This window comes from Gopherus evgoodei, unplaced genomic scaffold, assembly GCF_007399415.2.
Source record: "Gopherus evgoodei ecotype Sinaloan lineage unplaced genomic scaffold, rGopEvg1_v1.p scaffold_35_arrow_ctg1, whole genome shotgun sequence".
NCBI lineage: Eukaryota > Metazoa > Chordata > Testudines > Testudinidae > Gopherus > Gopherus evgoodei.
This window is the reverse complement of record NW_022060027.1, coordinates 2879285-2903814: the sequence shown is the minus strand read 5'-3', so window position 1 is coordinate 2903814 and position 24530 is coordinate 2879285. Positions and strand designations below refer to the sequence as shown.

The following is a 24530-nucleotide window of genomic DNA, read 5'->3' as shown; positions in this document are numbered from 1 at the left end:
TCCGGTGCGGAGGGTCCAGCAGCCGCGGCCGCCCCAGCCCAGCGCCGAGCGGCGACGCGGAGCCTCCGGGGCCCCTAGAGACGGGCTAGAGCGGCCCCTCCCCCGCCCCGCGCGTCAGCCAGCGGGGACCCCCGGCGGGGCGGGGCCAGAGCAACAGAGACCCACCCCGCCCCACGGGGACCCCACAGCTCCCCCCCGCCCTGTGACCCCCCCACCCCCCCCAGTGACCCCACAGCTCCCCCCCGGGCCCAGAACCCCCCCGCCCAGTGACCCCCCCCACCCCCCAGCTCTCCCTCCAGTGACCCCCCCAGAGAACCCACAGCTCCCCCCCCGGGCCCAGAAACCCCCCCGCCCAGTGACCCCCCCACCCCCCAGCTCCTGACCTCAGAGCCCCCCCCCGCCCCCCAGCTCCCGCCCCGGGCCCAGAGACCCCCCCCGCCCAGTGACCCCCCCACCCCCCAGCTCCCCCCCAGAGACCCCCCCCGCCCAGGGAAGGGGAAACCCCCAGTCAGAGCGAAGCAGCCCCCAGAGGCCCCCCCCAAACACAGGGGCAAGGGGGGCACCTTCCTCCCCCCCCGCGTAGGGGCCCCAGACATGCCCCCCCTGGGCCCCCGCTCAGCCCGGCTGTAGGGGGCGGATCAGAGGTGGAAGGGGTGGGGGTGGGTAGGTGGGCGAGAGACCCCCCCTCCCTGCCCCTGAGACCCCCACCCAAGGCAGGGCAGTGGGGGGGCTCGACATCTCCTGGGGGACACTTCTGCCTCCCCTCTGCCCGCCCGGCTGGGGCCTGAGTCCAGACAGGAGGTGTCCACGGAAGCTCAGGCCGGCCCAAGGCCCGGTAACGGGGAGAGGTGCTGGGGGGGACACCAGCCTCCCCACCTCTACAGAGCTGCTCGCTCTCGCTGGGGTGCAGCTTGAAGCGGACCCAGGAGTCCGGGTGACCTGAGAGCGGGAGACGTGAGGTGAGTTCTCGACTGGTTGAAGCCTGCGGGGTGAGTCTTGTCTCTGGCATTGCTGTCAGCTCTCCTGGGAGCAGGGTCTAGCAGTTAGAGCAGGGGGCGCTGCTTCCACAGGACTCCTGGGTTCTCTCCTCGGCTCTGGGAGGGGAGTGGGATCTAGTATTTAGAGCAGGCGGGGCTGGGAGTCCAGACTCCTGGGTTCAACTCCTGGCTTTGTTGCTATGAATTTAAAGGCAAGTCAATACTTTTTTCTGCCTCAGTTTCCCCACCTGTGAAACAAGGCTTGTACTGCCCTCCCGCGCTGCATGTTGGTCGGGTGCTTCGGGATCCTCCCATGGAAGGCTCTGCACCTGGGCACCTCCCCTTGCCAGCAATCGGGGATGGGGACAGGGTGCCCCTGTGCTCTGATGGCTTTTTGCAGGCAGGGGAGAGCGGGAGGAGGGAGCCAGCTGCCTGTCACCCCTTTGATGGGCCCACAGTGCAGCGCGCACGGTGCTGTCCAGAGTTCACAGGAGGGCCGGGCTGGGAGAGGAGGTTGGGCCAGTGCCTTTGGCTCAGGGTGGGGGGCAGCCTGCTGAGGGCAGGGAAGAGGCCGGTGCTACCGGCCGTTGGGAGATCTGGGGCCCAGACATTGCGGAGGAGCAGGCTCTCATGCCCCCAGCAGCTTTGCAGGGTGTGGGAGGGCTACAAAGGGGGAAGGAGGAGGCCGTGGGGGTAATCCAGTAGAGGACGGTCTTGTGTGCCCGGATTGGGGTGGGAGGGCATCTTGCTGGACACTGCAGCCCCCTTAGGCGATGGGGTGGAGTCACTTGCTCAAACCAGCTCCAGACCTGAAGCGTGATTAGGGGCATCTGGTCTGTGGGGCCCTGGAGAGGGAGTGCTGAGAAGTAGGGAGGGGTTGGCCTTCAGGGTGCCCTGGGGACACAGTGCTGTGCGGGAGTGGGGCTGACCTGGGGGCGCCCTGGGCAGGAAGATCCTGAGGAGTGAGGCTGGCCTGGGGGCACCCTGGCAGGGAGATCGGGGGGAGTGGGGCTGGCCCGGGGGTGCCCTGGGCAGGGATATCCTGTGGAGTGTGGCTGGCCTGGGGACGCCCTGGCAGGGAGATTTTGGGGAGTGGGGCTGGCCTGGGGGCACCTTGGCAGGGAGATCGGGGGGGGGGGGGGCTGGCCCGGGGGCGCCCGGGCAGGGAGATCCTGGGGAGTGGGGCTGGCGTGGGGACACCCTGGGCAGGGAGATCCTGGGGAGTGGGGCTGGCTTGGGGACGCCCTGGGCAGGGAGATCCTGGGGAGTGGGGCTGGCTTGGGGATGCCCTGGGCAGGGAGATCCTGGGGAGTGGGGCTGGCCTGGGGATGCCCTGGGCAGGGAGATCCTGGGGAGAGGGGCTGGCCCGGGGGCGCCCTGGGCAGCGAGATCCTGGGGAGTGGGGCTGGCCTGGGGGCACCCTGGGCAGGGAGATCGGGGGGGATTGGGACTGGCCTGGGGGCACCCTGGCAGGGAGATCCTGGAGAGTGGGGCTGGCCCGTGGGTGCCCTGGGCAGGGAGATCCCCAGGGAATGGGGAAGTGGGGCTGGCCTTGGGGTGCCCTGGCAGGGAGATCGGGGAGAGAGGGGCTGGCCCTGGGAGATCCCGCCAGTGGTGGTGGGGGGAAGTGGGGCTGGCCTGGGAATGCCCTGGTAGGGAGCTCCTGGGGGGTGGGAGAGTGGGGCTGGCCCAGGGGCGCCTTGGGCAGGTGGAGGGTAGAGTGGCCCGGGGAGGCTGGCAGGTGGAGGGCCCAGCGGTGTTGCCCAGCACGGGGAGTGGTTCTAATCCCCCAGCCCAGCGCTGCGGCTTGGGTGGTTCCCTGTTCGTGCTCTGTCCAGATCCTCCCCGTCAGGCCAGCCCAGGGCAGGGGTGTGTGTGTGTGGCCCTGATTCGTGCCCCTGGCGCTGCAGGGGGGCAGCTGCCTTGTGGGGTGATATAAGGCCTGGATGATTTATTGCATCTCCACCCCGAGTGCATCCTGGAAGTGCCTTTGTGCTGGTGCGTACCCACCTGCTCCCACCCCATCCAGGGAGTGATCTCCTGGCCACAGCCACCTGGGGGCCGTGGGCAGCTGGCGGGGTACAGAGGGGATTGGGGCGGGGCTGGACATACCCTGGCTAGCGTCTCATCATCTGCTGCTGTCTCCGTCGCTCCTACCCCTTGCCAGGCCTGGAGCACGAGGTGCTTGCCCCTGTCCCAGAGAGACGGGGCGTCGCTGCCTCTGTAGAGGTCGTGGCACAGCCGGGGGGGGCCCTGATTTCAGTGACTCTGTGTCTGGGCAGCGCCCGGCCCGATGGGGCCCTGATCTCGGCGACTCTGTTTCTGGGCTGCGCCCGGCCCGACGGGGCCCCGATCTCAGCGACTCTGTGTCTGAGCTGCGCCCGGCCCGACGGGGCCCCGATCTTGGTGACTCTGTGTCTGGGCTGCGCCCGGCCTGATGGGGCCCCGATCTTGGTGACTCTGTGTCTGGGCTGCGCCCGGCCTGATGGGGCCCCGATCTTGGTGACTCTGTTTCTGGGCTGCGCCCGGCCCGATGGGGCCCCGATCTTGGTGACTCTGTGTCTGGGCTGCGCCCGGCCTGATGGGGCCCCGATCTTGGTGACTCTGTGTCTGAGCTGCGCCCGGCCCGACGGGGCCCCGATCTTGGTGACTCTGTTTCTGGGCTGCGCCCGGCCTGATGGGGCCCCGATCTTGGTGACTCTGTGTCTGAGCTGCGCCCGGCATGACGGAGCCCCGATCTCAGTGACTCTGTGTCTGGGCAGCGCCCGGCCCGACGGGGCCCCGATCTCAGTGACTCTGTGTCTGGGCTGCGCCCGGCCTGACGGAGCCCCGATCTTGGCGACTCTGTGTCTGGGCTGCGCCCGGCCTGACAGGGCCCCGATCTTGGCGACTCTGTGTCTGGGCTGTGCCCGGCCTGACGGGGCCCTGATCTTCTTTAGGACCTCAAGTCACTACCAGAATATAAAGGACAAACTCTAGGAATGGGATGCGCGGGTGTTTTCTGAACTGAACCCTGTGGGGCTTAGTAGGGGAGGGCCTGGCTTGTCACTTGGGGCCACCTTAAAATGGGGAGCTCCTGTCCTTTGAACTGATCCCCTGCCTACCTCGTCCCTTCAGCTGCCACAGGGATGCGCTCGCCTGTCTGTTCAACCTTCAGCACTCGGCGTTTGAGTTGCCTTCCCTGTCTTGCTGTGCAGTCTAGAGCAGGGGTCTCTCCCTGGCGCTGGGAGGACAGTGGTGTCTAGTGGTTAGAGCAGGGGTGTGGGGCTGGGAGACAGGATTCCTGGGACCTGTCCCTGGCCCCTCTCAGCGCAGACAGGTGCATCAGTGGCTGCAGCCCCCGGCCCAGAGAGCTGCCCTGCTTCAGGCTGCGGTGGGGCAGTGGGGTGGGAGTGCTGCACGGGAACATGGGGAGGGGTCCCCTGGTTCATTGGCCCCTCAGCTCAGTCCCAGGAACGCCGCTGGGTCATTGTGCCAGTCATTTGGGGGGGGGTGTCACCTGAATTCCTTCCCCTGGGTCTTCTTGTCCCAGCTGGGAGCAGCCAGGGGGAAGGAAGTGAGGCCTTCTGCATTTCTGAGACGTGAGTCATGGCGCCAGGATGCCCGGAGATTTCCTTCCTCCCCTCCGCGCTGCACCATGCTCTGCTTGGTGCCTCGGTCCCCTTGTGCTCCACAGGGCATGGAGATGCAGCCGCCTCTGGAGTGGAGCACGGGGGCTGGTTGTCTGGGGACCCCTTGCCTGGCACAAAGATGTGGCTCCTCTGGGGTGGGGGTGGGGCTGGGGCTGGTTATAGGGGGACACCTCGCCGAGCGCTGAGACATGGCCCCTCTGGGGCGGGGGCTGGTTATCGGGGCACCCCCTGGCTCAGGCTGTGACGTGGCCACTCTGGAGTGGGATGCAGGGGGCTGGTTACCTGCTGACCCCTTTTGCCAGAAGCTGGGAACGGGCGACAGGATGGATCAGTCGATTCCCTGTTCTGTTCACTCCCTCTGGGGCACCTGGCATTGGCTGCTGTCGGCAGACAGGCCACTGGGCTGGATGGACCTTTGTTCTGACCCAGTCTGGCCGCTCTTATGCCCCGGCACTGATTGGGGGGTGCAGCCCTGCAGCACGGCACCCCTAGTGCTGCTGTGTCCCTTCCTTTCTCAGGGCCTTTAAATGGGGGTCCATTGCCCGGCCCCAAAGGGGCTGCGTTCCTGCTGCACTTGGTACCCCTCCACCAGGGGCACGAGAGGTTGGCAGCTGGCTCTTCCTGCTGTCTGGGGGGTCATCTCCTGTCGGGCAGCTGGGCATGTTACCTCCCTGCCAACCCTCCCTCCATACACGCTCCCTGCGGGGAGGGACTGATGTCAGAATTCTAGCTCCCAGCCCCTCTGCTCTAACCACCAGACCCCACTCCCCTCCCAGAGCTGGGGAGAGAACCCAGGAGTCCTGGCTCCCAGCCCCTCTGCTCTAACCACCAGACCCCACTCCCCTCCCAGAGCTGGGGAGAGAACCCAGGAGTCCTGGCTCCCAGCCCCTCTGCTGGAACCGTCAGCCTCCACACTCCTCCCAGAGCTGGGGAGAGAACCCAGGAGTCTTGGCTCCCAGCCCCCTCTGCTCTAACCACTAGACCCCACTCCCCTCCCAGAGCTGGGGAGAGAACCCAGGAGTCCTGGCTCCCAGCCCCCCTTGCTGCATCTCATGCCGGCCTCAGGCCCTGCTCTGGGTGTATTGAATCACTGATCTCGCTCTCTCTGTCTTGCAGATGCGGCTCATGCCCGGATCACCCGTGCCGTCCTGGGCACCGATAGCAGCCTGACCACCGACCTGTCACCTGCTGGTGTGAGCTGCACCCCCTTGCACAGACACGGGGGGTTTCCTGCCCCGCCTCCCCCAGGACTGGGATCGGGGTTCCCCCTCATTGCACAGACACAGGGAGCTTTCACGCCCCCCAGGACTGGGATCAGGAGCCGCCCCACTGCCGGGCCGCCCCCCTGTCCCACCCCCACCATGTCAACCTCGTCGCTGCGGCGCCAGATGAAAAACATCGTCCACAACTACTCGGAGGCGGAGATCAAGGTGCGGGAGGCCACGTCCAACGACCCCTGGGGCCCGTCCAGCTCGCTCATGTCGGAGATCGCCGATCTCACCTACAACGTCGTGGCCTTCTCCGAGATTATGAGCATGATCTGGAAACGGCTCAACGACCACGGCAAGAACTGGCGCCACGTCTACAAGGTGCCGCCCCCAGGGCCCTGGCTCCCCCACCCCCACTCTAACCACTGGCCCCCACCCCCAGAGCCTGGGAGCAAACCCAGGAGTCCGGGCCTCCACCCCCTGCTCTAACCACTGACCCCACCCCCAGAGCCAGGGAGTGAACCCAGGAGTCCTGTCTCCCACCCCCCTGCTCTAACTACTGGCCCCTCACCCCCAGAGCTGGGGAGCGAACCCAGGAGTCCTGGCTCCTAGCCCCTACCCAACCACTAGGCACCACTCCCCTCCTGCATACCCTTTGCCTGGGAAGGGGTGGAGTATGAGGAGCAGCTCTGTGGCTGGGTAGGAGGTGGGCTGTGAGTGTGGGGTGTTTGGGTGGGTGTGCAGGAGCTGTGTGGTGTATTGGTTGTAGGGCAGGGCTGGGTGGAGGGAGGCAGAGGGGCCAGGGGTGGCAGGGCTGTGGGTGTGGGGCGTGCGGGAGCTGTGTGGTGTATTTGGGGGCTGCGGTTGTAGGGCAGGGCTGGGTGGAGGCAGGCAGAGGGGCTGGGGAGGGGGGGCGGCGCGTGGGCTGCGTGGCTGAGGCTGCTGTGTCCCCCCCCAGGCCATGACGCTGATGGAGTACCTCATCAAGACGGGCTCGGAGCGCGTGGCCCAGCAGTGCAAGGAGAACATCTACGCCATCCAGACGCTGAAGGACTTCCAGTACGTCGACCGCGACGGCAAGGACCAGGGCGTCAACGTGCGGGAGAAGGCCAAGCAGCTGGTGGCCCTGCTCCGGGACGACGAGCGGCTCAGGGAGGAGCGGGCCCACGCCCTCAAGACCAAGGAGAAGCTGGCGCAGACCTCCACGGGTGAGCCGGGGCTGGTGGGTGGCCCCTGCTCCGTCCCCCGTCTCGGTGCCTCTTCCCCCAGGGCCTCGCTCAGATCCCGGCCTGGCTGGAGCTGGGGTCCTCCCTCGCTTCCTGTCCTAAACCGGGCCCCGGCTCACCCTTCAGCTCGGAGGTTCAGGCACTCAGGGGGGCAGCTTGGAGGGAGAGTGGTGGCTGTGAGGTTGGGGGGGGTAGCTCTGACGTTCAGGGGGGCTGGGAACTCTTGGGGGGCTGGTGACAGCTGTGGGGTTCAGGAGGCGGCTCGGGGGCTGGTGATGGTTGGGGGCTCTGGGGAGCAGGTGACAGCTCTGAGGCTCTGGGTGGTGGCTGTGGGGCTCAGGGGTCGGGTGGTGACTGTGGGGCTCAGGTGCGGTTTGGGGGGAGGTGTAGGCCCCCCTCTGCCCTCCCCTGGCCCAGGCAGCTCCGGGTTCCCTGCCCAGTGGCTGAACCCCCCAACACTGCCCCAGCCGCTGCCCACAGGGTTCGCCCCGGGGCGCCGGAGCCTGCAAGTTGGGGGGCGGGGACTGATCCTGCCCCACCCTAAGGGGGTGAGACGTAGGGTGCAGATGGACAGGGTCTAGAGCCAATGAGAGGCTGTGCCATCTGCTGCCCATCTGGCATCTGCTTGTGTGACCTTTCACCCCTGCTAGCTCCGCCCCCTGCTTCCCACACGGCACCCCTCCCCCCAGCCAACACAGCAGCTGAGTGAGCCCCTCCCCCCAGCCCTACCAGTGCCCCTCACTCCCGCCCCGCAGCCCCCTGCTAGCCCAGCCCTGGGCTCCCCCCCAGCCCTGCCAGTGCCCCTCACTCCCGCCCCGCAGCCCCCTGCTAGCCCAGCCCTGGGCTCCCCCCCAGCCCTGCCGGTGCCCCTCACTCCCCACCCGCAGCCCCCTGCTAGCCCAGCCCTGGGCTCCCCCCCAGCTCTGCCGGTGCCCCTCACTCCCCACCCGCAGCCCCTGTTAGCCCGGCCCTGGGCTCCCCACCAGTCCTGCCGGTGCCCCTCACTCCTGACCCGCAGCCCCTGCTAGCCCAGCCCTGGGCTCCCCCCCAGCCCTGCCGGTGCCCCTTACTCCTGACCCGCAGCCCCTGCTAGCCCAGCCCTGGGCTCCCCCCCAGCCCTGCCGGTGCCCCTCACTCCTGACCCGCAGCCCCCTGCTAGCCCAGCCCTGGGCTCCCCCCCAGCTCTGCCGGTGCCCCTCACTCCCCACCCGCAGCCCCTGCTAGCCCGGCCCTGGGCTCCCCCCCAGTCCTGCCGGTGCCCCTCACTCCTGACCCGCAGCCCCTGCTAGCCCAGCTCTGGGCTCCCCCCAGTCCTGCCGGTGCCCCTCACTCCTGACCCGCAGCCCCCTGCTAGCCCAGCCCTGGGCTCCCCCCCAGCTCTGCCGGTGCCCCTCACTCCCCACCCGCAGCCCCTGCTAGCCCAGCCCTGGGCTCCCCCCCAGCCCTGCCGGTGCCCCTCACTCCCCACCCGCAGCCCCTGCTAGCCCGGCCCTGGGCTCCCCCCCAGCCCTGCCGGTGCCCCTCACTCCCCACCCGCAGCCCCTGCTAGCCCGGCCCTGGGCTCGCCCAGCCCACTGTGGGTAGCAGCGAAGGGGTGAACACACGTGTCCCTTCCCTCAGGCCCTGGCCTGCGGCTCCTGCCCTGCCCCATGGGCTCTTATCAGGGCTGAGCTGCCAGTGACCTTGCCCCTCTGCCAGCCAGCGCTGATAAGGGCGGGGAGGGGAACGGCTGGCCCTTAAAGAGGCAGTAACACCATTCTGCCCCCCCCGCCCAGCCCTACAGCCAGGGGCCCCCATCCCGTCCCCCTAGGTCAGCTCCTCTGCGTTCGGCCTCCCTCCGTGGGGTACGTGGCTCTGTGCCCCCTCAGCAGAGCTGCCCCCTCCCTGTCTCTCAGTCCTCCCTCCCCCGATCAGTTCACTGGCCTGGGGGGCAGTCGGCTCACTGGGGCAGATCTCGGGGCAGACCCGGGCACCCCCCCTTCCCCCCGCATGAGGGAGAGCGTCCGAGCGTCCCGCTAACCAGGGCTGACAGCTGGTGCCAGGGTGTCTGCAGGGGAGGGGAGCCTGCCTGTCCCTTGGCACTGTCGTGACCCCCCCGCAGCACTGCTTGGGGGTGAGGCTGAGGTGGTGGCACCGGGGTCTGGAGCCAGCCCTGGTAGGGGGGGCGGGGGGGTGAAGGCCAGGCTGAGGTGTGAGCTGAGGTTGTGGGTCAGAGAGCAGGTGCTACACCCCCCCCACGCAACCCATGCCCCCCTGTACACACCCACATGCCCCCTGTGTACACACACCTTGCACCCCACAACCCACCCTCCTGCACCACCCCAAACGCCCCCTGTACACACACCCCACAACACGCCCCCCTGTACACACACCCCGCACCCCCCACAACTCACCCTCCTGCACCACCCCACAACACCCCCCCGTACACACACCCCGCACCCCCCCACAACCTACCCTCCTGCAGCACCCTACAATACGCCCCCCTGTACACACAGCCCGCACCCCCCCACAACCCACCCTCCTGCACCACCCCACAACACACACCCCTGTACACACACCCCGCACCCCCCCACAACCCACCCTCCTGCACCACCCTACAACACGCCCCCCAGTACACACACCCCACACCCCCCAACCCACCCTCCTGCACCACCCCACAACACGCCCCCCTGTACACACACCCTGCACCCCCAACCCATCCTCCTGCACCACCCCACAACACGCCCCCCTGTACACACACCCCACAACACGCCCCCCTGTACACACACCCCGTACCCCCCACCCATCCTCCTGCATCACCCCACATGCCCCCCTGTACACACACCCCACAACATGCCCCCCTGTACACACACCCCGTACCCCCCAACCCATCCTCCTGCATCACCCCACATGCCCCCCTGTACACACACCCCACAACATGCCCCCCATACACACACCCCGCACCCCCCCACAACCCACCCTCCTGCACCACCCCACAACACGCCCCCCTGTACACACACCCCGCACCCCCCCAACCCACCCTCCTGCATCACCCCACACGCCCCCCGTACACACAGCCTGCACCCCCCCACAGTCCACCCTCCTGCACCACCCCATACGCACCCCTGTACACACACCCCACAACACGCCCCCCTGTACACACACCCTGCACCCCCCTAACCCACCGTCCTGCATTACCCCACAACACGCCCCCTGTACACGCACCCCGCACCCCCCACAACCCACCCTCCTGCACCACCCCACAACACGCCCCCCTGTACACGCACCCCGCATCCCCCAACCCATCCTCCTGCATCACCCCACATGCCCCCTATACACACGATCCGCACACCCCACAATCCATCCCCCCACACGCCCCTATACACACACCCCGCACCCCTCCACAACCCACTCCCTGTACCACCCCACATGCCCCCTATACACACAAACACACACCCTGGTGCTAATAACAATAACGTATATTTGGAGTCAAGCCCCTCACTCCCGACCCACAGCCCCTGCTAGCCGGGCCCTGGGCATCCCCCACCCCCCTGCTTTCCTGGTGTCCCTCAAGCCCGACCTGCAGTTTTGGGGGGAGTTGGTGAAGTGTATGTGGGTAGGAGGGGATGGGAATAACAGAGTGTGTGAGGGGCTGTTGATTGGAATGGGTGGGGGACAGCAGGTGGGGGTCTGTGTGGGGGGGGACGGGAGGGAGGGGGTTCTGAGGTGATGGGAGTGGGGGGGGAGTCTGTGGGGGGTAAGGGGGATGGGAGTGGGGGATGAGCAGGAAGGGGTTCTGGGGGGTTGGGAGTGAGGGGGAGTCAGTGAGGGGGATGGGAGTGGGGGATGAGCAGGAAGGGGTTCTGGGGGGTTGGGAGTGGGGGGGAGTCAGTGAGGGGGATTGTTGACCTGACCCAGCATCTCCTCCCTGCTCACCCGCCTGTTGCTTGTCAATGGGTCGTTTCCCTGCCCCGGGGAGCCTGTGGCCAGGAGCCAGCGCAGACTGTTTGTTGACCAGACAGGCCAGGCCGGCTGCTTCCTGGGCCCACGGCCCTGCCCCAGCCCCAGCCCCAGCCCAGCCCCACGGTGTCCGTGCTCCACGCTGAGAATAAAAATAAAGCCCCAAGGCTAGTTTCCATGGTGCCCCTTAAAACACCCTCGGGCCTCCTCTTCCCTCCCTGGGCTGGTTCCCCGAATACCCAGAGGGGCCACGTCTCAGCGCCGGGTGAGGGGTCCCCGTGTACCCAGCCCCTGCCTCACCCCAGAGGGGCTGTGTCCCAGCGCAGGGCGAGGGGTCCCCGGATACCCAGCCCCCGTGTCCCCCCCAGAGGGGCCACATCCCAGTGCCAGGCGAGGGGTCCCTGTGTAACCACTCCCCACATCCCACCCCAGAGGGGCCACATCCCAGTGCCAGGCGAGGGGTCCCTGGATACCCAGCCCCCGCCCCACCCCACCCCACCCCAGAGGGTCTGTGTTGCCCATTGCTCTGGGCCCTTGGCTGACAGTTTAACCCTTTCTGCCCCGCAGCCTCCTCGGCCTCGGCCGCCAGTGCCCCGGCAGAGGCGGAGCAGGCCTGGCCGCAGAGCAGCGGCGAGGAGGAACTGCAGCTACAGCTGGCGCTGGCCATGAGCAAGGAAGAAGCGGAGCAGGTAAGGAGCAAGGTAAATCTGGAGCGGCGGCTGCTGGGCACGGGGGGAGGGGGGCGCTGGCGCAGCTGGGCCAGGAGATGGATCCTGAGACACCGGTCGAGCTGGGGCCCCTGTGGCGGCTCCACGGGGCGTTGGTTGGGCCAGGGCCGGCTGTGATTGTCCCCCTCACCGAGGGCATCTGCTCCCAGGGAGGCGTCCAGCCCTCGGCCTCCCTGCTGCCGTCCTGGGGGGGGGTGTTAGCCCCTGGTCGTGGCCAGGCTGCCTCTGACACCGGGTGCAAGGCTGGGACCGGCCCAGCTCGTCTCACTGATGGCAGGGATTGGTTCAGTGCTGCCAGAGCGGGGCCAGCACCTCCTACTGGGGAGAGGCCCCGTGCCCCATTTCTCGTCCACCTACGCCAGCCAGTCCCTGTCCTGGGGCCAGATTGTGGCTGGCACTCCCTAGAGTGGAAAGACCCCATGCCCCATTCCCTGCCCCACTGAGCCAGCCAGCTGGTCCCCTCAGAGGAGCAAGTCTGTGTTTGCTCAGCATATCGGTGGGGCTGAATTCTGGCCCTTCCCCTGTGCAGGTGTTGGGGCAGGGGAGGGCAGGTACAGTGGGGGGGGCGGGGAGAGGGTTTGTTCATAGCATCTCAGCGGGGGCGTGTCTCTTTGTGGCCTGGGTTATCTGAGATCCTGGGCTGTTTTAGGGTACACAGGTCTCGGGAGGGCAGGGAGACATCTGCACACAGTGGGGGTACAGGCCCCCCCCGGCCCTCCAATAAACCTCACAGTGCTGTGGGGCAAAGAACCAGGGCCTGTTTTCACCCTCCCCAGCAGGGGCTGTAGGTGGGGAGGGTCGGCCCCCTGATCCCCTCTGCACCAGCCAGGGTCCTGTACAGCCCCCCTTATTCATCCCAGCTCAGCCTGCTCCCTAGCCCCTTCCGAGCCGATTCGCTCCCCTGGAACAGGCCGTCACTTGTCTGCTTAGAGGGGCTCTCGGAATGGAGCCAGCCGTCCCCTTCCTGCACTTCCACAGCCGTGTCTGCTGCGCCCCCATCCTCTTCCCCCCACCCACTGCCCTGGGCCCCCATCTGCTGCCCCCGGCATCATCTGCCCTTTCTTTCTCACCTCCCCTGCATTCCCCCCCTTGTTTATGCGTCTAGCTCCCCAGGGGGACATTAGGGGTCACGGGCCCACCCAGTCCTGTCTGCTTTCCTATCCATGGACCAAGCCTCGCCTTGCCCCTCTCCTGTGTCCCCCCCCGTTTCCCCCCCCCGGTGTGGGTGTGTGCCCTGCTGCGCCTTCACTCTCTGCTCTCTCCGCCCCCGCCAGCCCCCCGTCGCCGTCGCCGAAGAGGACCTGCAGCTCCAGCTTGCTCTTAGCTTGAGCAAAGAGGAGCACGACAAGGTTAGAGCCGACCCCGGAGGACCTAACACCCTCCCCCTGACGGGAGCGGGGGCCGGCCTTCCCCCTCCCCCACTGCACTAACCCCCACCCCCGACTAGATCAGCGCTAACTCCACTCACTGCTCGCCATCGCCTCGAAGGGCTTTTCTCTCCTCCAGGGAACAGATGCTTTTAAAAGGGGGTGAACTTTCCAGTCAGTTTCACTCCTGGGCAATTTCAGTCCCTCTGGGTGCCAGGGTCAGTTTCACTCCTGGTCAGTTTCAGTCCCGCTGGGTGCCAGGGTCAGTTTCACTCCTGATTAGTTTCAGTCTCGCTGGGTGCCAGGGTCGGATTCGCTCCTGGTCAGTTTCAGTCTCGCTGGGTGCCAGGGTCAGTTTCACTCCTGGTCAGTTTCAGTCCCGCTGGGTGCCAGGGTCGGTTTCGCTACTGGTCAGTTTCAGTCCCTCTACCTGGCCTCTCAGTTTTGCTCCTGGTCAGTTTCACTCCTGGTCAGTTTCAGTCCCGCTGGGTACCAGGGTCAATTTCACTCCTGGTCAGTTTCAGTCCCGCTGGGTACCAGGGTCAATTTCACTCCTGGTCAGTTTCAGTCCTGCTGGGTGCCAGGGTCGGTTTCGCTCCTGGTCAGTTTCAGTCCCGCTGGGTGCCAGGGTCGGTTTCGCTCCTGGTCAGTTTCAGTCCCTCTACCTGGCCTCTCAGTTTTGCTCCTGGTCAGTTTCACTCCTGGTCAGTTTCAGTCCCGCTGGGTACCAGGGTCAATTTCACTCCTGGTCAGTTTCAGTCCCACTGGGTGCCAGGGTCGGTTTCGCTCCTGGTCAGTTTCAGTCCCTCTACCTGGCCTCTCAGTTTTGCTCCTGGTCAGTTTCACTCCTGGTCAGTTTCAGTCCCGCTGGGTACCAGGGTCAATTTCACTCCTGGTCAGTTTCAGTCTCGCTGGGTGCCAGGGTCGGATTCGCTCCTGGTCAGTTTCAGTCTCGCTGGGTGCCAGGGTCGGTTTCGCTCCTGGTCAGTTTCAGTCCCTCTACCTGGCCTCTCAGTTTTGCTCCTGGTCAGTTTCAGTCTCGCTGGGTGCCAGGGTCGGTTTCGCTCCTGGTCAGTTTCAGTCCCTCTACCTGGCCTCTCAGTTTTGCTCCTGGTCAGTTTCACTCCTGGTCAGTTTCAGTCCCGCTGGGTACCAGGGTCAGTTTCTCTCCTGGTCAGTTTCAGTCCCGCTGGGTGCCAGGGTCGGTTTCGCTCCTGGTCAGTTTCAGTCCCGCTGGGTGCCAGGGTCGGATTCGCTCCTGGTCAGTTTCAGTCCCGCTGGGTGCCAGGGTCGGTTTCGCTCCTGGTCAGTTTCAGTCCCGCTGGGTACCAGGGTCAGTTTCTCTCCTGGTCAGTTTCAGTCCCGCTGGGTGCCAGGGTCGGATTCGCTCCTGGTCAGTTTCAGTCCCGCTGGGTACCAGGGTCAGTTTCTCTCCTGGTCAGTTTCAGTCCCGCTGGGTACCAGGGTCAGTTTCTCTCCTGGTCAGTTTCAGTCCCGCTGGGTGCCAGGGTCGGTTTTGCTCCTGGTCAGTTTCAGTCTCGCTGGGTGCTGTTGGGTGGTCTCCTGGTTGCGTGACCCCTCGCATGCCCTTGGAAGTGCTTAGCAGGTGAGCTCCTCAGCTTTCCCCAGTCAGGGGCATGAACCCTGGTGGCTGGGCCCAATCCCAGCTTGGATCATCCCCTTTCCCCTCCCTAAACCCACACGCTCTCCACCAGTTCCCCCATCACTTCCTGTCCCAAACGGCTGCTAGCCAGCTGCCTTTTAGTGGTGGGTGGAGCAATTTGAGCTTCAAGCTTTGGTTGTGGCCCCAGCTCTGGAAGGGGAGTGGGGTCTAATGTTCAGAGCAGGGGGGCCAGAGCCAGAACTCCTGGGTTCTCCCCCTGGGTGCTGGCTGGCCTGCTGGGCAGTGTTGCCAAATGGACCCACCCAGCCCCTTCTCCCAAACTTGACCCCCCCCTTCCAGATTGAAATGTCCCGGATGCCTGGCCTCTCCGGAGGGCTGCTCCGGCTCCCCCAGGGCCCCTCGTCACTTCTCTGCACCTTGTTTAATTCCGGGGCACGATGCCAGGACCCCCCGGGTCGCACCCAGATCCCATCACCCCCCCCGAACGGAGGCAGCGGAAGGTTCTGAAAGGTTCTGGCTGGGTCTGTCTGGGGCGTTTGGGTCTCTCTGCGGCCGCTGTGCTCTAACCCCCCTCGCCCCATTAATCCTCGCTCTGATTCACAGCCAGCGCTAATCTCTGTCTGTCCTTCCTCCACCACCCAGCTTTTGCTCTGGTTAATTGCCACCTCGGGGTCCCTGATTTGGGGTGGGGCGGGGGCCAGTACTGATATGGGGATTCCCATCTGGACTCCATGTTTAATTTGCTGTGTCTGAAGTTGGGAGGGGTAGGGGCTGGCATGGCGGGTAGGGGGGGTTTGTACCTGGTTTCTGGGGGGGTGGGGGCACAGCTGAAAAATTGAGGGGAGCTGGGGGAGCCATGCCTGAGGAGATCGGGACTCCACCACATCGGGGCGGGGGGTGGGGGCTGCTGCAGGCTCAGGAGTTGAGACCTCAGTGGGGGGCTGTTTTTATACAGTCTCTGTAGGGCATTGACGGGGGGTGGGGGCCATGTCCTCGACTGCAGCTGAGGGGAGAGAATCGAGCCCCCCCCCCCCGATGGATCCGTCCCCTGCCTAGCCCCCAGGGAGCAGCACTGTGGGGCAGGCTGCAGCGGGTGGCAGGGTAGGGGTGTGGCCAGGGCACTGTGCTGTTCCCTGCCCCCCCAGGGCCCATAGGGGGCGGCTCAGGCTTTGCCGCTGTAGCCGTACCGGCAAAGCCCTGTGGTTGTGGACACCAATCCCCCTGGCCATGCCGGCAAACCCACCTAGTAGAGTTTCTACCCACAAAGTCCTTTGGCCAGCAGAGCAAATCACAGTCCCCTGGTCCGAGAACTGCCCTGCTGGGGTCACTCCCTGGAGCCTGGGGGAGTTGCCGGCCTGGCTGAGCCGACAAATCCCCTCCCAAAGCAGCGTTGCCCCGGCCGGTATCTGCGCTGGGCAGTTTGGCCGGTTGCATTTGCGCCAGGCGCTAGAGCGCGAGCTGCCTTTGCCAGCTCCCCCCACCCCGGCACACACCAGGTGTCCTACGGTAAACGTCCCAGCGCTGCCCTCTGGCGCATTCCCACAACGTGTGGTGCAATCCTGGTGCCTGCAGGGAACTGTGGGAGCTTGAGATCAAGTCCCCCCACGTCCCTTCGCGCTCTCTTGCTGCCGGCTGTTCTCGCGCTGTTCCTCGGATCGGGGGCCTGGACCAGCGACGGGGCCCCGGCTTATACCGGACCAGCCGCGTAACGCTGCCCACCGCGAGTGAAACCCACTGCGCCGGTAACAGCCTCTGCTGGCTCAGCCATGCAGAGCCAGGACGCCTGGGTTCTGTCCTCAGCTCTGGGAGGAGAGCGGGCTCTGAGGGGGCTGGGAGCCAGGATGCCTGGCTTCTTTCCCTGGCTCTGAGCGGGGAGTGGGGTATGATGGTTAGAGGGGGGTGCCAGGACTCCTGGGTTCTCTCTCTGTTTCTGGGAGGGGAGTGGGGTATGGTGCATAGAGTGGGGAGAAGGAGGAGCCGGGAGCCAGGACTCCTGGGTTCTGTCCCCAGCTCTGGGCGGGACTTGATCTGTTAACGCTATAGATGCCAGTCAGTAGCAATGCCAAAGCCCGCTCTGCATTGCCAGGGAATTATGGGATAGGAGTCGGGCTGGGGGCAGGCAGCTGCAGGCAGCTCCGGCCGGGAACGCTGCTGGGCCAGCCATAGGTGAGTACTCCAGCTCCCCTCCCCTGCCCCCCAATCGGGGCTGGGCTGCTCCTCCCCGCTTATGCCCCCCCATTTCCCTTGCCTCCCCCCAGGAGGAGCGGATCCGGCGCGGGGACGACCTGCGCCTACAGATGGCCATCGAGGAGAGCAAGAAGGAAGCAGTGCCAGCCAAGGGCGAGGAGGTAACCCCTCCCTCTGGGGCTAGCTGGGGGGGCGGGGGGCTGGCATGGCGGTGGAGCCTGGGGCAGGGGGCAGGGTCTAGCCAGCTGGGGCGAGGCCTAGCTCGGGTTCAGCGGGGTCTCAGTTGGGCGTGGAGACGGGGGGTGGAGTTTAGCGGGGGTCTCTGACTTGGGGCGGGGTCTGACTTGGGGGCAGGATCTTGCTGGTGGAGTCTGATTTGGGGGCAGAGCCTGGGGCAGGGCCTGACTTGGGGGTGGAGCCTGGGGTGGGGCCTGACTTGGGGGCAGGGTCCAGCTGGGGGGTCTAGGGTGACCAGACAGCGAATGTGAAAAATCGAGACGGGGTGGGGCATAATAGGAGCCTATATAAGAAAAAGACCCAAAAATCGGGACTGTCCCTATGAAAATGGGACATCTGTGACCCTAGTGGGGTCTGACTTGGGGGTGGAGCCTGGGGCAGGGTCTGACTTGGGGGTGGAGCCTCTTGCAGGGGGCCGGGTCTAGCAGGGGGCCCAGATTCAGGGGCAGAGCCTGGGGTGGGTAAACTACGGCCCGGGGGCCCATCCGGCCCCTCAGATGTTTGAATCCGGCCCCCGAGCTCTCACCAGGGAGTGGGGTTGGGGGGTTGCTCGCTCTGCTTGGCTCCCGGAAGCGGCAGCAGGTCCCCCCTCCGGCTTCTATGCATAGGGGCAGCCCAGGGGCTTTGCATGGTGCCCCCGCAGCTCCCATTGGCCAGGAACCACGGCCAATGGGAGCTGCAGGGGCGGTGCCTGCGAACGGGACAGGGTGCAGAGCTGCTTGGCCGCGCCTCCACGTAGGAGCTGGAGGAGGGGACGTGCTGCTGCTTCTGGGAGCTGGTTCAGGTAAGTGCCTCCCAGAGCCTGCACCCCTGATCCCCCTCCTGTGCCCCAACTCCCTGCCCCCCCCCCTCGCCCTCCGAACCCCTCGGTCCCAGCCTGGAGCAACCTCCTGCACCCCAACCCCTCATCCCCAGCCCCACCCCAGAGCCTGCACTCCAGCCCCCAATTTCCTGAGCATTCATGGTCCACCATACAATCTCCAGACCCAGATGTGGCCCTCGGGCCAAAAAGTTTGCCCAGCCCTTGTCTCGGTGTTTGGGGTCTGACTTGGGGGGGAGCGGGGTCTGTGGCAGGGGAAGGGTCAAGCATGGGGCCCAGATTCGGGGGCGGAGCCTGGGCGCTGGGGTGTATCTGGGGTGACCAGCTGCTCCGTCTCACCATATTTCTACCCCGCAGTCATCGCTGATGGACCTGGCCGATGTCTTCACCTCGCCGGCCCCCCCTGCTGCCGGGGACCCATGGGGTTCCCCCGCCCCCACCGACCCATGGGGTGCCTCTGTGCCCGCTCCCGCTGGGCCGCCTGCCCCTGACCCCTGGGGAGGAGCTCCTGGGGGCGTGGCTTCCACTGGTGACCCATGGGGAGCATCCGCCTCTGTCACGGCCCCGGGAGACCCCTGGGGGGGCCCCCCGGCCGTCGCCAGCTCCGACCCCTGGAACCCGGAGGGGACGGGCCCTTCCCCACTCCCTGGTATGTCTCCGCGTCGTGCGCGTCACTCTGGCTCCCTCCTGCCTTGGTCGCTAAAAAATGCCAAGTCCCAGTGCGCAGGGGTGGGGGGAATTCGGTGGCCCCAGCCCTGTGCAAGGAGGGGCAAATCTGTGCCCCCAATGAATGCAATGGGGCAGGAGGGGCGAGGGGAGCTATCAAAGCTCTTGCCACAGCAGCGCAGTATCCACGTCCCTGATGGGGAAACTGAGGTACAGAGGGGGGCCATGGCAGGGCCAGAAACAGAACCCAGGTCGGCTGAATCCGGGCTCTCCCCATGGGGCTGGGGAAGCGGCCCCCTGGCTGGGATCAGCCCCAAGGGCCCCACAGCGGAGAGATGGTGACCCCCAGGCCACGTCTCCTCCAGGTCCTGGAGGTGGCTGGGCTGGACGCAGGAGGTTGAGTGTTGTGGGGGGATTCTGAGCTGTGTCCCTGGGGATTGTCCGTGCCAGTCCTGGAGCAGAGGTGGTCAAACAACCCTGTCTGCTGGGGAGAGTGCCCCCGCCGAGCCCCCCTGCAGTGCGGTGCCTCCCGCCCTGCTCCCCGCAGCACAGCACCCCCTGCCGAGCCCCCCGTCCTTGCTCCCCACAGCCCGGTGTCCCCCCGCAGCACAGCACCCCCTGCCGAGCGCTGCTCCCCACAGCCCGGTGTCCCCCCACAGCCCGGCACTCCCTGCCGAGCCCCCTGCAGCCTAGCGCCACCATGGGGCATTGGGGCCAGCACTGCCTGCCAGGGGAGAGCGCCCCCTGCTGACACCCTGCCCCACGGCCTGCAGTGCATTGTGGGTGTATGGGGGGAGAGGGTACTGGAGCCACTGGCCCTGGCTGCTAACTGCTCGTCTCTCCTCCAGCTGGGGGTGTTGCAGTGAGTGGAGCGGCCCCCACCGGTGACCCGTGGTCGTCGGGCCCAGCCGCAGCCCCCCAAGGGAAACCCGCGGCCGACCCCTGGGCCCCTGCGCAGACCTTCCCCGACCACTGGGGAGGGTCGCCTTCGAAAGCCAGCACCAACGGCACCGCAGGTGGGTGGGTCATGGGTCGCGAGGAGCCAGGACACCTGGGTCCTCTCCCCGGCTCTGGGTGAAGAGTGGGCCCTAGTGGTTAGACACTGGGGGGGCTGGGACTCAGGATGCCTGGGTTCTCTCCCCGGCTCTGGGATGGGAGCGGGGCCTAGTGGATAGAGCGGTGGGGGGCTGGGAGGCAGGACACCTGGGTTCTCTCCCCGGCTCAGGGATGGGAGTGGGGTCCAGTGGATTGGGCGGGGGAGCTGAGAGCCAGGATGCCTGGGTTCTCTCCGCTGCTCTGGGGTGGGAGTGGGGTCCAATGTAGAGTGTGTGGGGGTGGGGGAGCTGGGAGCCAGGATGCCTGGGTTCTGTCCACGGCTCTGGGATGGGAGTGGGGTCCAGTGGATAGGGCGGGGGAGCTGGGAGCCAGGATGCCTGGGTTCTGTCCCCAGCTCTGGGACGGGAGTGAGGTCCAGTGGATAGGGCGGGGGGAGCTGGGAGCCAGGACGCCTGGGTTCTGTCCCCAGCTCTGGGACGGGAGTGAGGTCCAGTGGATGGAGGGGCTGCGGAGCTGGGAGCCAGGATGCCTGGGTTCTGTCCACGGCTCTGGGATGGGAGTGGGGTCCAGTGGATAGGGCGGGGGAGCTGGGAGCCAGGACGCCTGGGTTCTGTCCACGGCTCTGGGATGGGAGTGGGGTCCAGTGGATAGGGCGGGGGAGCTGGGAGCCAGGACGCCTGGGTTCTGTCCACGGCTCTGGGATGGGAGTGGGGTCCAGTGGATAGGGCGGGGGAGCTGGGAGCCAGGACGCCTGGGTTCTGTCCCCAGCTCTGGGACGGGAGTGGGGTCCAGTGGATGGAGGGGCGGGGGAGCTGGGAGCCAGGACGCCTGGGTTCTGTCCCCAGCTCTGGGATGGCAGTGGGGTCCAGTGGATGGAGGGGCTGGGGAGCTGGGAGCCAGGACGCCTGGGTTCTGTCCCCGGCTCTGGGAGGGGAAAGGGGCTGGGTTGGGGCAGGGACTCCCCCCGCTCCCTGTAACTCACCTCTTCCCTCCCCCTCCAGCCAGTGGCGCCTTTGAGCCGGACGAGTTCTCGGATTTCGACAGCCTGCGCCCGGCGCTGCCCAAGTCGGGGAGCAGCACAGGTGGGCTTGGGGGGCCTCCGGCTGCCCCCCCACACACTGCCTTCCCTCCCCCGTTGTACTTCACTGCCCTGTGTGTGTGCCGGGGCTGCTGGGAAACTGGGGGCGGGGGGCACTGAATACAACCCCCTTGATGGGAGCTGGTGCCCCCTAGAGGGGAAAGGCCCCGGGCCCCATTCCCCGCCCCCCTGAGCCAGCCAGTCCCTGCCCTGGGCCAGATGGGAGCCGGCGCCCCCTAGAGGGGAAAGGCCCCGGGCCCCATTCCCTGCCCCCCTGAGCCAGCCAGACCCCACCCTGGGGCCGGATGGGAGCTGGTGCCCCCTAGTGGGGAAAGGCCCCGCGCCCCATTCTCCGCCCCGCTGTGCCGTCCAGTCCCCACCCTGGGGCCAGGTGGGAGCTGGCGCCCCCTAGAGGGGAAAGGCCCCGGGCCCCATTCCCTGCCCCCCTGAGCCAGCCAGACCCCACCCTGGGGCCGGATGGGAGCTGGTGCCCCCTAGTGGGGAAAGGCCCCGCGCCCCATTCTCCGCCCCGCTGTGCCGTCCAGTCCCCACCCTGGGGCCAGGTGGGAGCTGGCGCCCCCTAGAGGGGAAAGGCCCCGGGCCCCATTCCCTGCCCCCCTGAGCCAGCCAGTCCCTGCCCTGGGCCAGATGGGAGCCGGCGCCCCCTAGAGGGGAAAGGCCCCATGCCCCACTCTCCGCCCCGCTGTGCCGTCCAGTCCCCACCCTGGGGCCAGACGGGAGCTGGTGCTTAGGGAGGGGGGGTGGGTTTAACCCCTTGTTGTCCGGAGGGGGCGTTATGGGGTTATCAGTGGGTCGCTGCCAGACCAGAAGGGTGTCTGCAGTGGGTCCCCCGTGACTGGGCTCACAGTGTGGTGAGGACGCCTCTCCCAGCCCCCCCGCTGCTTCGCCTGCCCCGGGGGGCTGGGCGGGTGTCTGAGCCCCTCCTCCGTCTCTGCCCCCCAGGGGAGCTGGACCTGCTGGCCGGGGAGGTGCCGATGACGCGCTCGGCCGGCGCCCGGAGCCCCAGCACCTTCGACATGGCAGCTGTCGGGGGCTCGCTGGCCGAGGCCTCCAAACCCACCCGCAAGACCCCCGAGTCCTTCCTGGGCCCCAACGCCGCCCTGGTGGACCTGGATTCGCTGCTCAGCAAACCCCATGCGCCCCCCACCGCCAAGACCTCCAACCCCTTCCTGGCCACAGGTGAGCGCCCGGCCGGACGCCTGGGTTCTCCTGCTCTGGGAGGGGAGTGGGGTCTAGCAGTGGGGGAGGGGGCGGGGAGCCAGGACTCCTGGGTTCTCTCCCGGCTCTGGGAGGGGGGTGAGGCCTAGTGGTTGGGGGGAGGGGGCTGGGAGCCAGGACTCCTGGGTTCTCTCCTGGCTCGGGGAGGGGGGTGAGGCCTAGTGGTTGGGGGGAGGGGGCTGGGAGCCAGGACTCCTGGGTTCTCTCCTGGCCATGTGGCTGGTCTCTCACCCTCCCCCTCTCCGTTCCAGGGACAGCGCCCGCGTCCCTGACGGCACCCGGAGCAGCCAGCGCCTCGGCCACCAACCCATTCCAGCCGGCTCAGCCCCCCTTGCTGACCCTCAACCAGCTCCGCGTCAGCCCCGTCATGGGGCTGGGCCCCCCTGCCGCCCCCTTCGCCCCCACCATGGGCTCAGTCACCCCCCTGGGGCCAGTCATGCCCATGGTTGGGGTCCCGCCCCCTGGCCTGTCCCCCATGGCCATGCCCCCCATGATGCCCCCCCAGCCCGTCGTGCCCACCAGCGCCTCTGTCCAGTCCATGGGCAACACAAACCCCTTCCTGCTATAAGGGGGCCGGCCCGGGGGTGGGGGGTATGAGAGGGGAGCCCCCCGAGGGGCTGCTTGGGGAGGGGGAAGGGAGCCCTGGGGCAGCCCATGCCATGGGGGAGGCAGGCAGGGGGGGCTGCTGGCTGTGGGATCAGATTCTCCCCTTCATGGGCAGTACCCTCCCTTACCCGAGAATTCCTAAGTGGGGGCAGGGAGGCATTATTAAGCCCCGCCCCCTGTATAGCTCCACCCCCATTGGGGCCACACCTCACTAAACTCCACCTCCAAGTCCTGCCCCATCTCTCAGAAGTGGGGGTGCTCCTGCCCCTTTAAGTTATAGCTATGCCCCCCTGCCCCCCATTGATCACACTACTGGCCCCCCCGGCCATGTCATCCCCTCCAGGGCCTACCTGCCTGCCCCAGGGGCTAATGGGACATCCCCCCCCCTGCATCTGCTCCAGATCCCGGGGGCAGGATCCATCCCCATCTGGCCCAGGTTCTGCTTCCTGACCTCCCCCCCCCCAGGCGTGGCCCCAGGGGGCCAGAGCGATGCTCTTCAACTGCAGCTCCAGAGACGACCCCCCCGGGACGCATGGGGGCCTTGCTGCTAGAGGAGGGCAGCGATGGCCGCCATGACCCCCTCACGCCAGCATCTCCTCTGGAGCCACCTGGGCGGGGCCACTGGACCCCCCCCTCCTGTGAGAGACTTGCTGTCTGGGGGGGCTGCCTTAATCCCCCCCAGCTCATGGAGCAGGGCTGGCACTGGGATTGAAACCCAGGACTGGACCCCGCCGGGCCTCTGCTGCTGGCCTGTGGACTGAAGTGTATGGGGGGGGCCAGGTCTGAGCCGCACATGACCCCCGACCCCCAGGATGTGCAACATCGACAGCGCCCCCTGCTGGTTGTGTGTTCATAATCCCTGATTTCCCCCCTGCAGCATGATCCCTGCCCCCACCCCCTCAGGGCAGAGGGGGCAGGGGGCTTGTGTGAGTGGCTGTGATGTGAACCCAGCTTCCCTCCCGTCCCCAGACTCAACCCTCCACAGGAGGGGAGGGTCCTCCAATGCCCCTTGATTTCCCCCCAATCACAACCTGTGTATGAATTCTCCCAGGTGTGCCCCCCACCCCCTTCACCAATCAACTGCAGGGAGGTGGGGGCTGCCCTCCCCCACCGGCCCCCCAACCCCCAGCAATGTCAGATCCTTTTCTGTGGTTGTGCGGGGTGGGGGTGCTCAGAAGGGGGGGCTGATCCTTAAGCCTGCCCCCCCTGCTGGGGGGAGAGGTCCCCCATCTGATTTCTGCCCCCCCATTTGTGTCATGCCCCTCCCAGTGTATGCAGAATGTGCTAAAATGAATTAATAATAAAGTGAGATTCTTCTAAGGCACCGATGGGGCATCTGTGGAGGGCTGCTCTGGGGCGGGCAGAGGCATGAGAACGTTGGGGGGGGTCACAGGAGATATGAGTATGTGGGGAAGGGAGGGGCTGGATTAATCTTATCTGATGGCTCGGCTTCAGGGTGGGGGAGGAGGGGCAGAGTAGTGGGGGCTGGGGGAGGGTGAGATACTGGGGTAGAGGGGCCAGTGGGGCTGAGGGAGGGTGAGATATTGGGGTAGAGGGGCCCATGGGGCTGGGAGAGGCGGGATACTGGGCTAGAGGGGCCCATGGGGCTGGGGGAGGCTGGATACCGGGCTAGAGTGGCCTATGCGGCTAGGGGAGGCTGGGTAGAGGGGCCTGGGGGGTTGGTGGAGGTGGGACGGGGGTAGAGGGGCCCGAGGGGCTGTGAGAGGTGGGATACCAGGGTTGAGGGGCCTGTGGGGCTGGAGGAGACTGGATACCGGGCTAGAGTGGCCTGTGGGGCTAGGGGAGGCTGGGTAGCAGGGCCCAGGAGGTTGGTGGAGGCGGGATGGGGGGTAGAGGGGCCCGAGGGGCTGGGGGAGGTGGGATACCGGGGTCTAGGGGCCCGTAGGGGGGCTGGAGGAGGTGAGGTAGAGGGGCCCGTG

General features: G+C 66.8%; 2 protein-coding genes across 7 annotated transcripts; both read left to right on the top strand.

Moving 5' to 3' along the window:
• Positions 1–476: 476 nt before the first annotated feature.
• Positions 477–23914, top strand: EPN1 (epsin 1). Of its 4 annotated transcripts, none has more exons than XM_030544823.1 (11): positions 477–959; positions 5726–6198; positions 6776–7025; positions 11550–11671; positions 12985–13059; positions 16960–17049; positions 18303–18594; positions 19460–19627; positions 20669–20749; positions 21709–21945; positions 22236–23914. In XM_030544823.1, the coding sequence occupies exons 2-11, from the start codon at positions 5971–5973 to the stop codon at positions 22550–22552; spliced, it is 1860 nt and encodes a 619-aa protein (XP_030400683.1). In that variant the 5' UTR covers positions 477–959; positions 5726–5970; the 3' UTR covers positions 22553–23914. The 4 variants fall into 4 exon arrangements, with proteins under 4 accessions (XP_030400683.1, XP_030400682.1, XP_030400685.1 ...); XM_030544822.1 differs by having other exon boundaries at positions 11550–11683; XM_030544825.1 differs by lacking the exon at positions 12985–13059.
• LOC115641606 lies at positions 13213–15465 on the top strand. Of its 3 annotated transcripts, none has more exons than XM_030544911.1 (4): positions 13213–13566; positions 13655–13928; positions 14251–14490; positions 14623–15465. In XM_030544911.1, exons 1-4 carry the CDS (start codon positions 13224–13226, stop codon positions 14678–14680), a joined length of 915 nt encoding a protein of 304 aa, XP_030400771.1. In that variant the 5' UTR covers positions 13213–13223; the 3' UTR covers positions 14681–15465. The 3 variants fall into 3 exon arrangements, with proteins under 3 accessions (XP_030400771.1, XP_030400770.1, XP_030400769.1); XM_030544910.1 differs by having other exon boundaries at positions 13213–13546; positions 13635–13928; positions 14623–15463; XM_030544909.1 differs by having other exon boundaries at positions 13213–13928; positions 14623–15464.
• Positions 23915–24530: the final 616 nt, after the last annotated feature.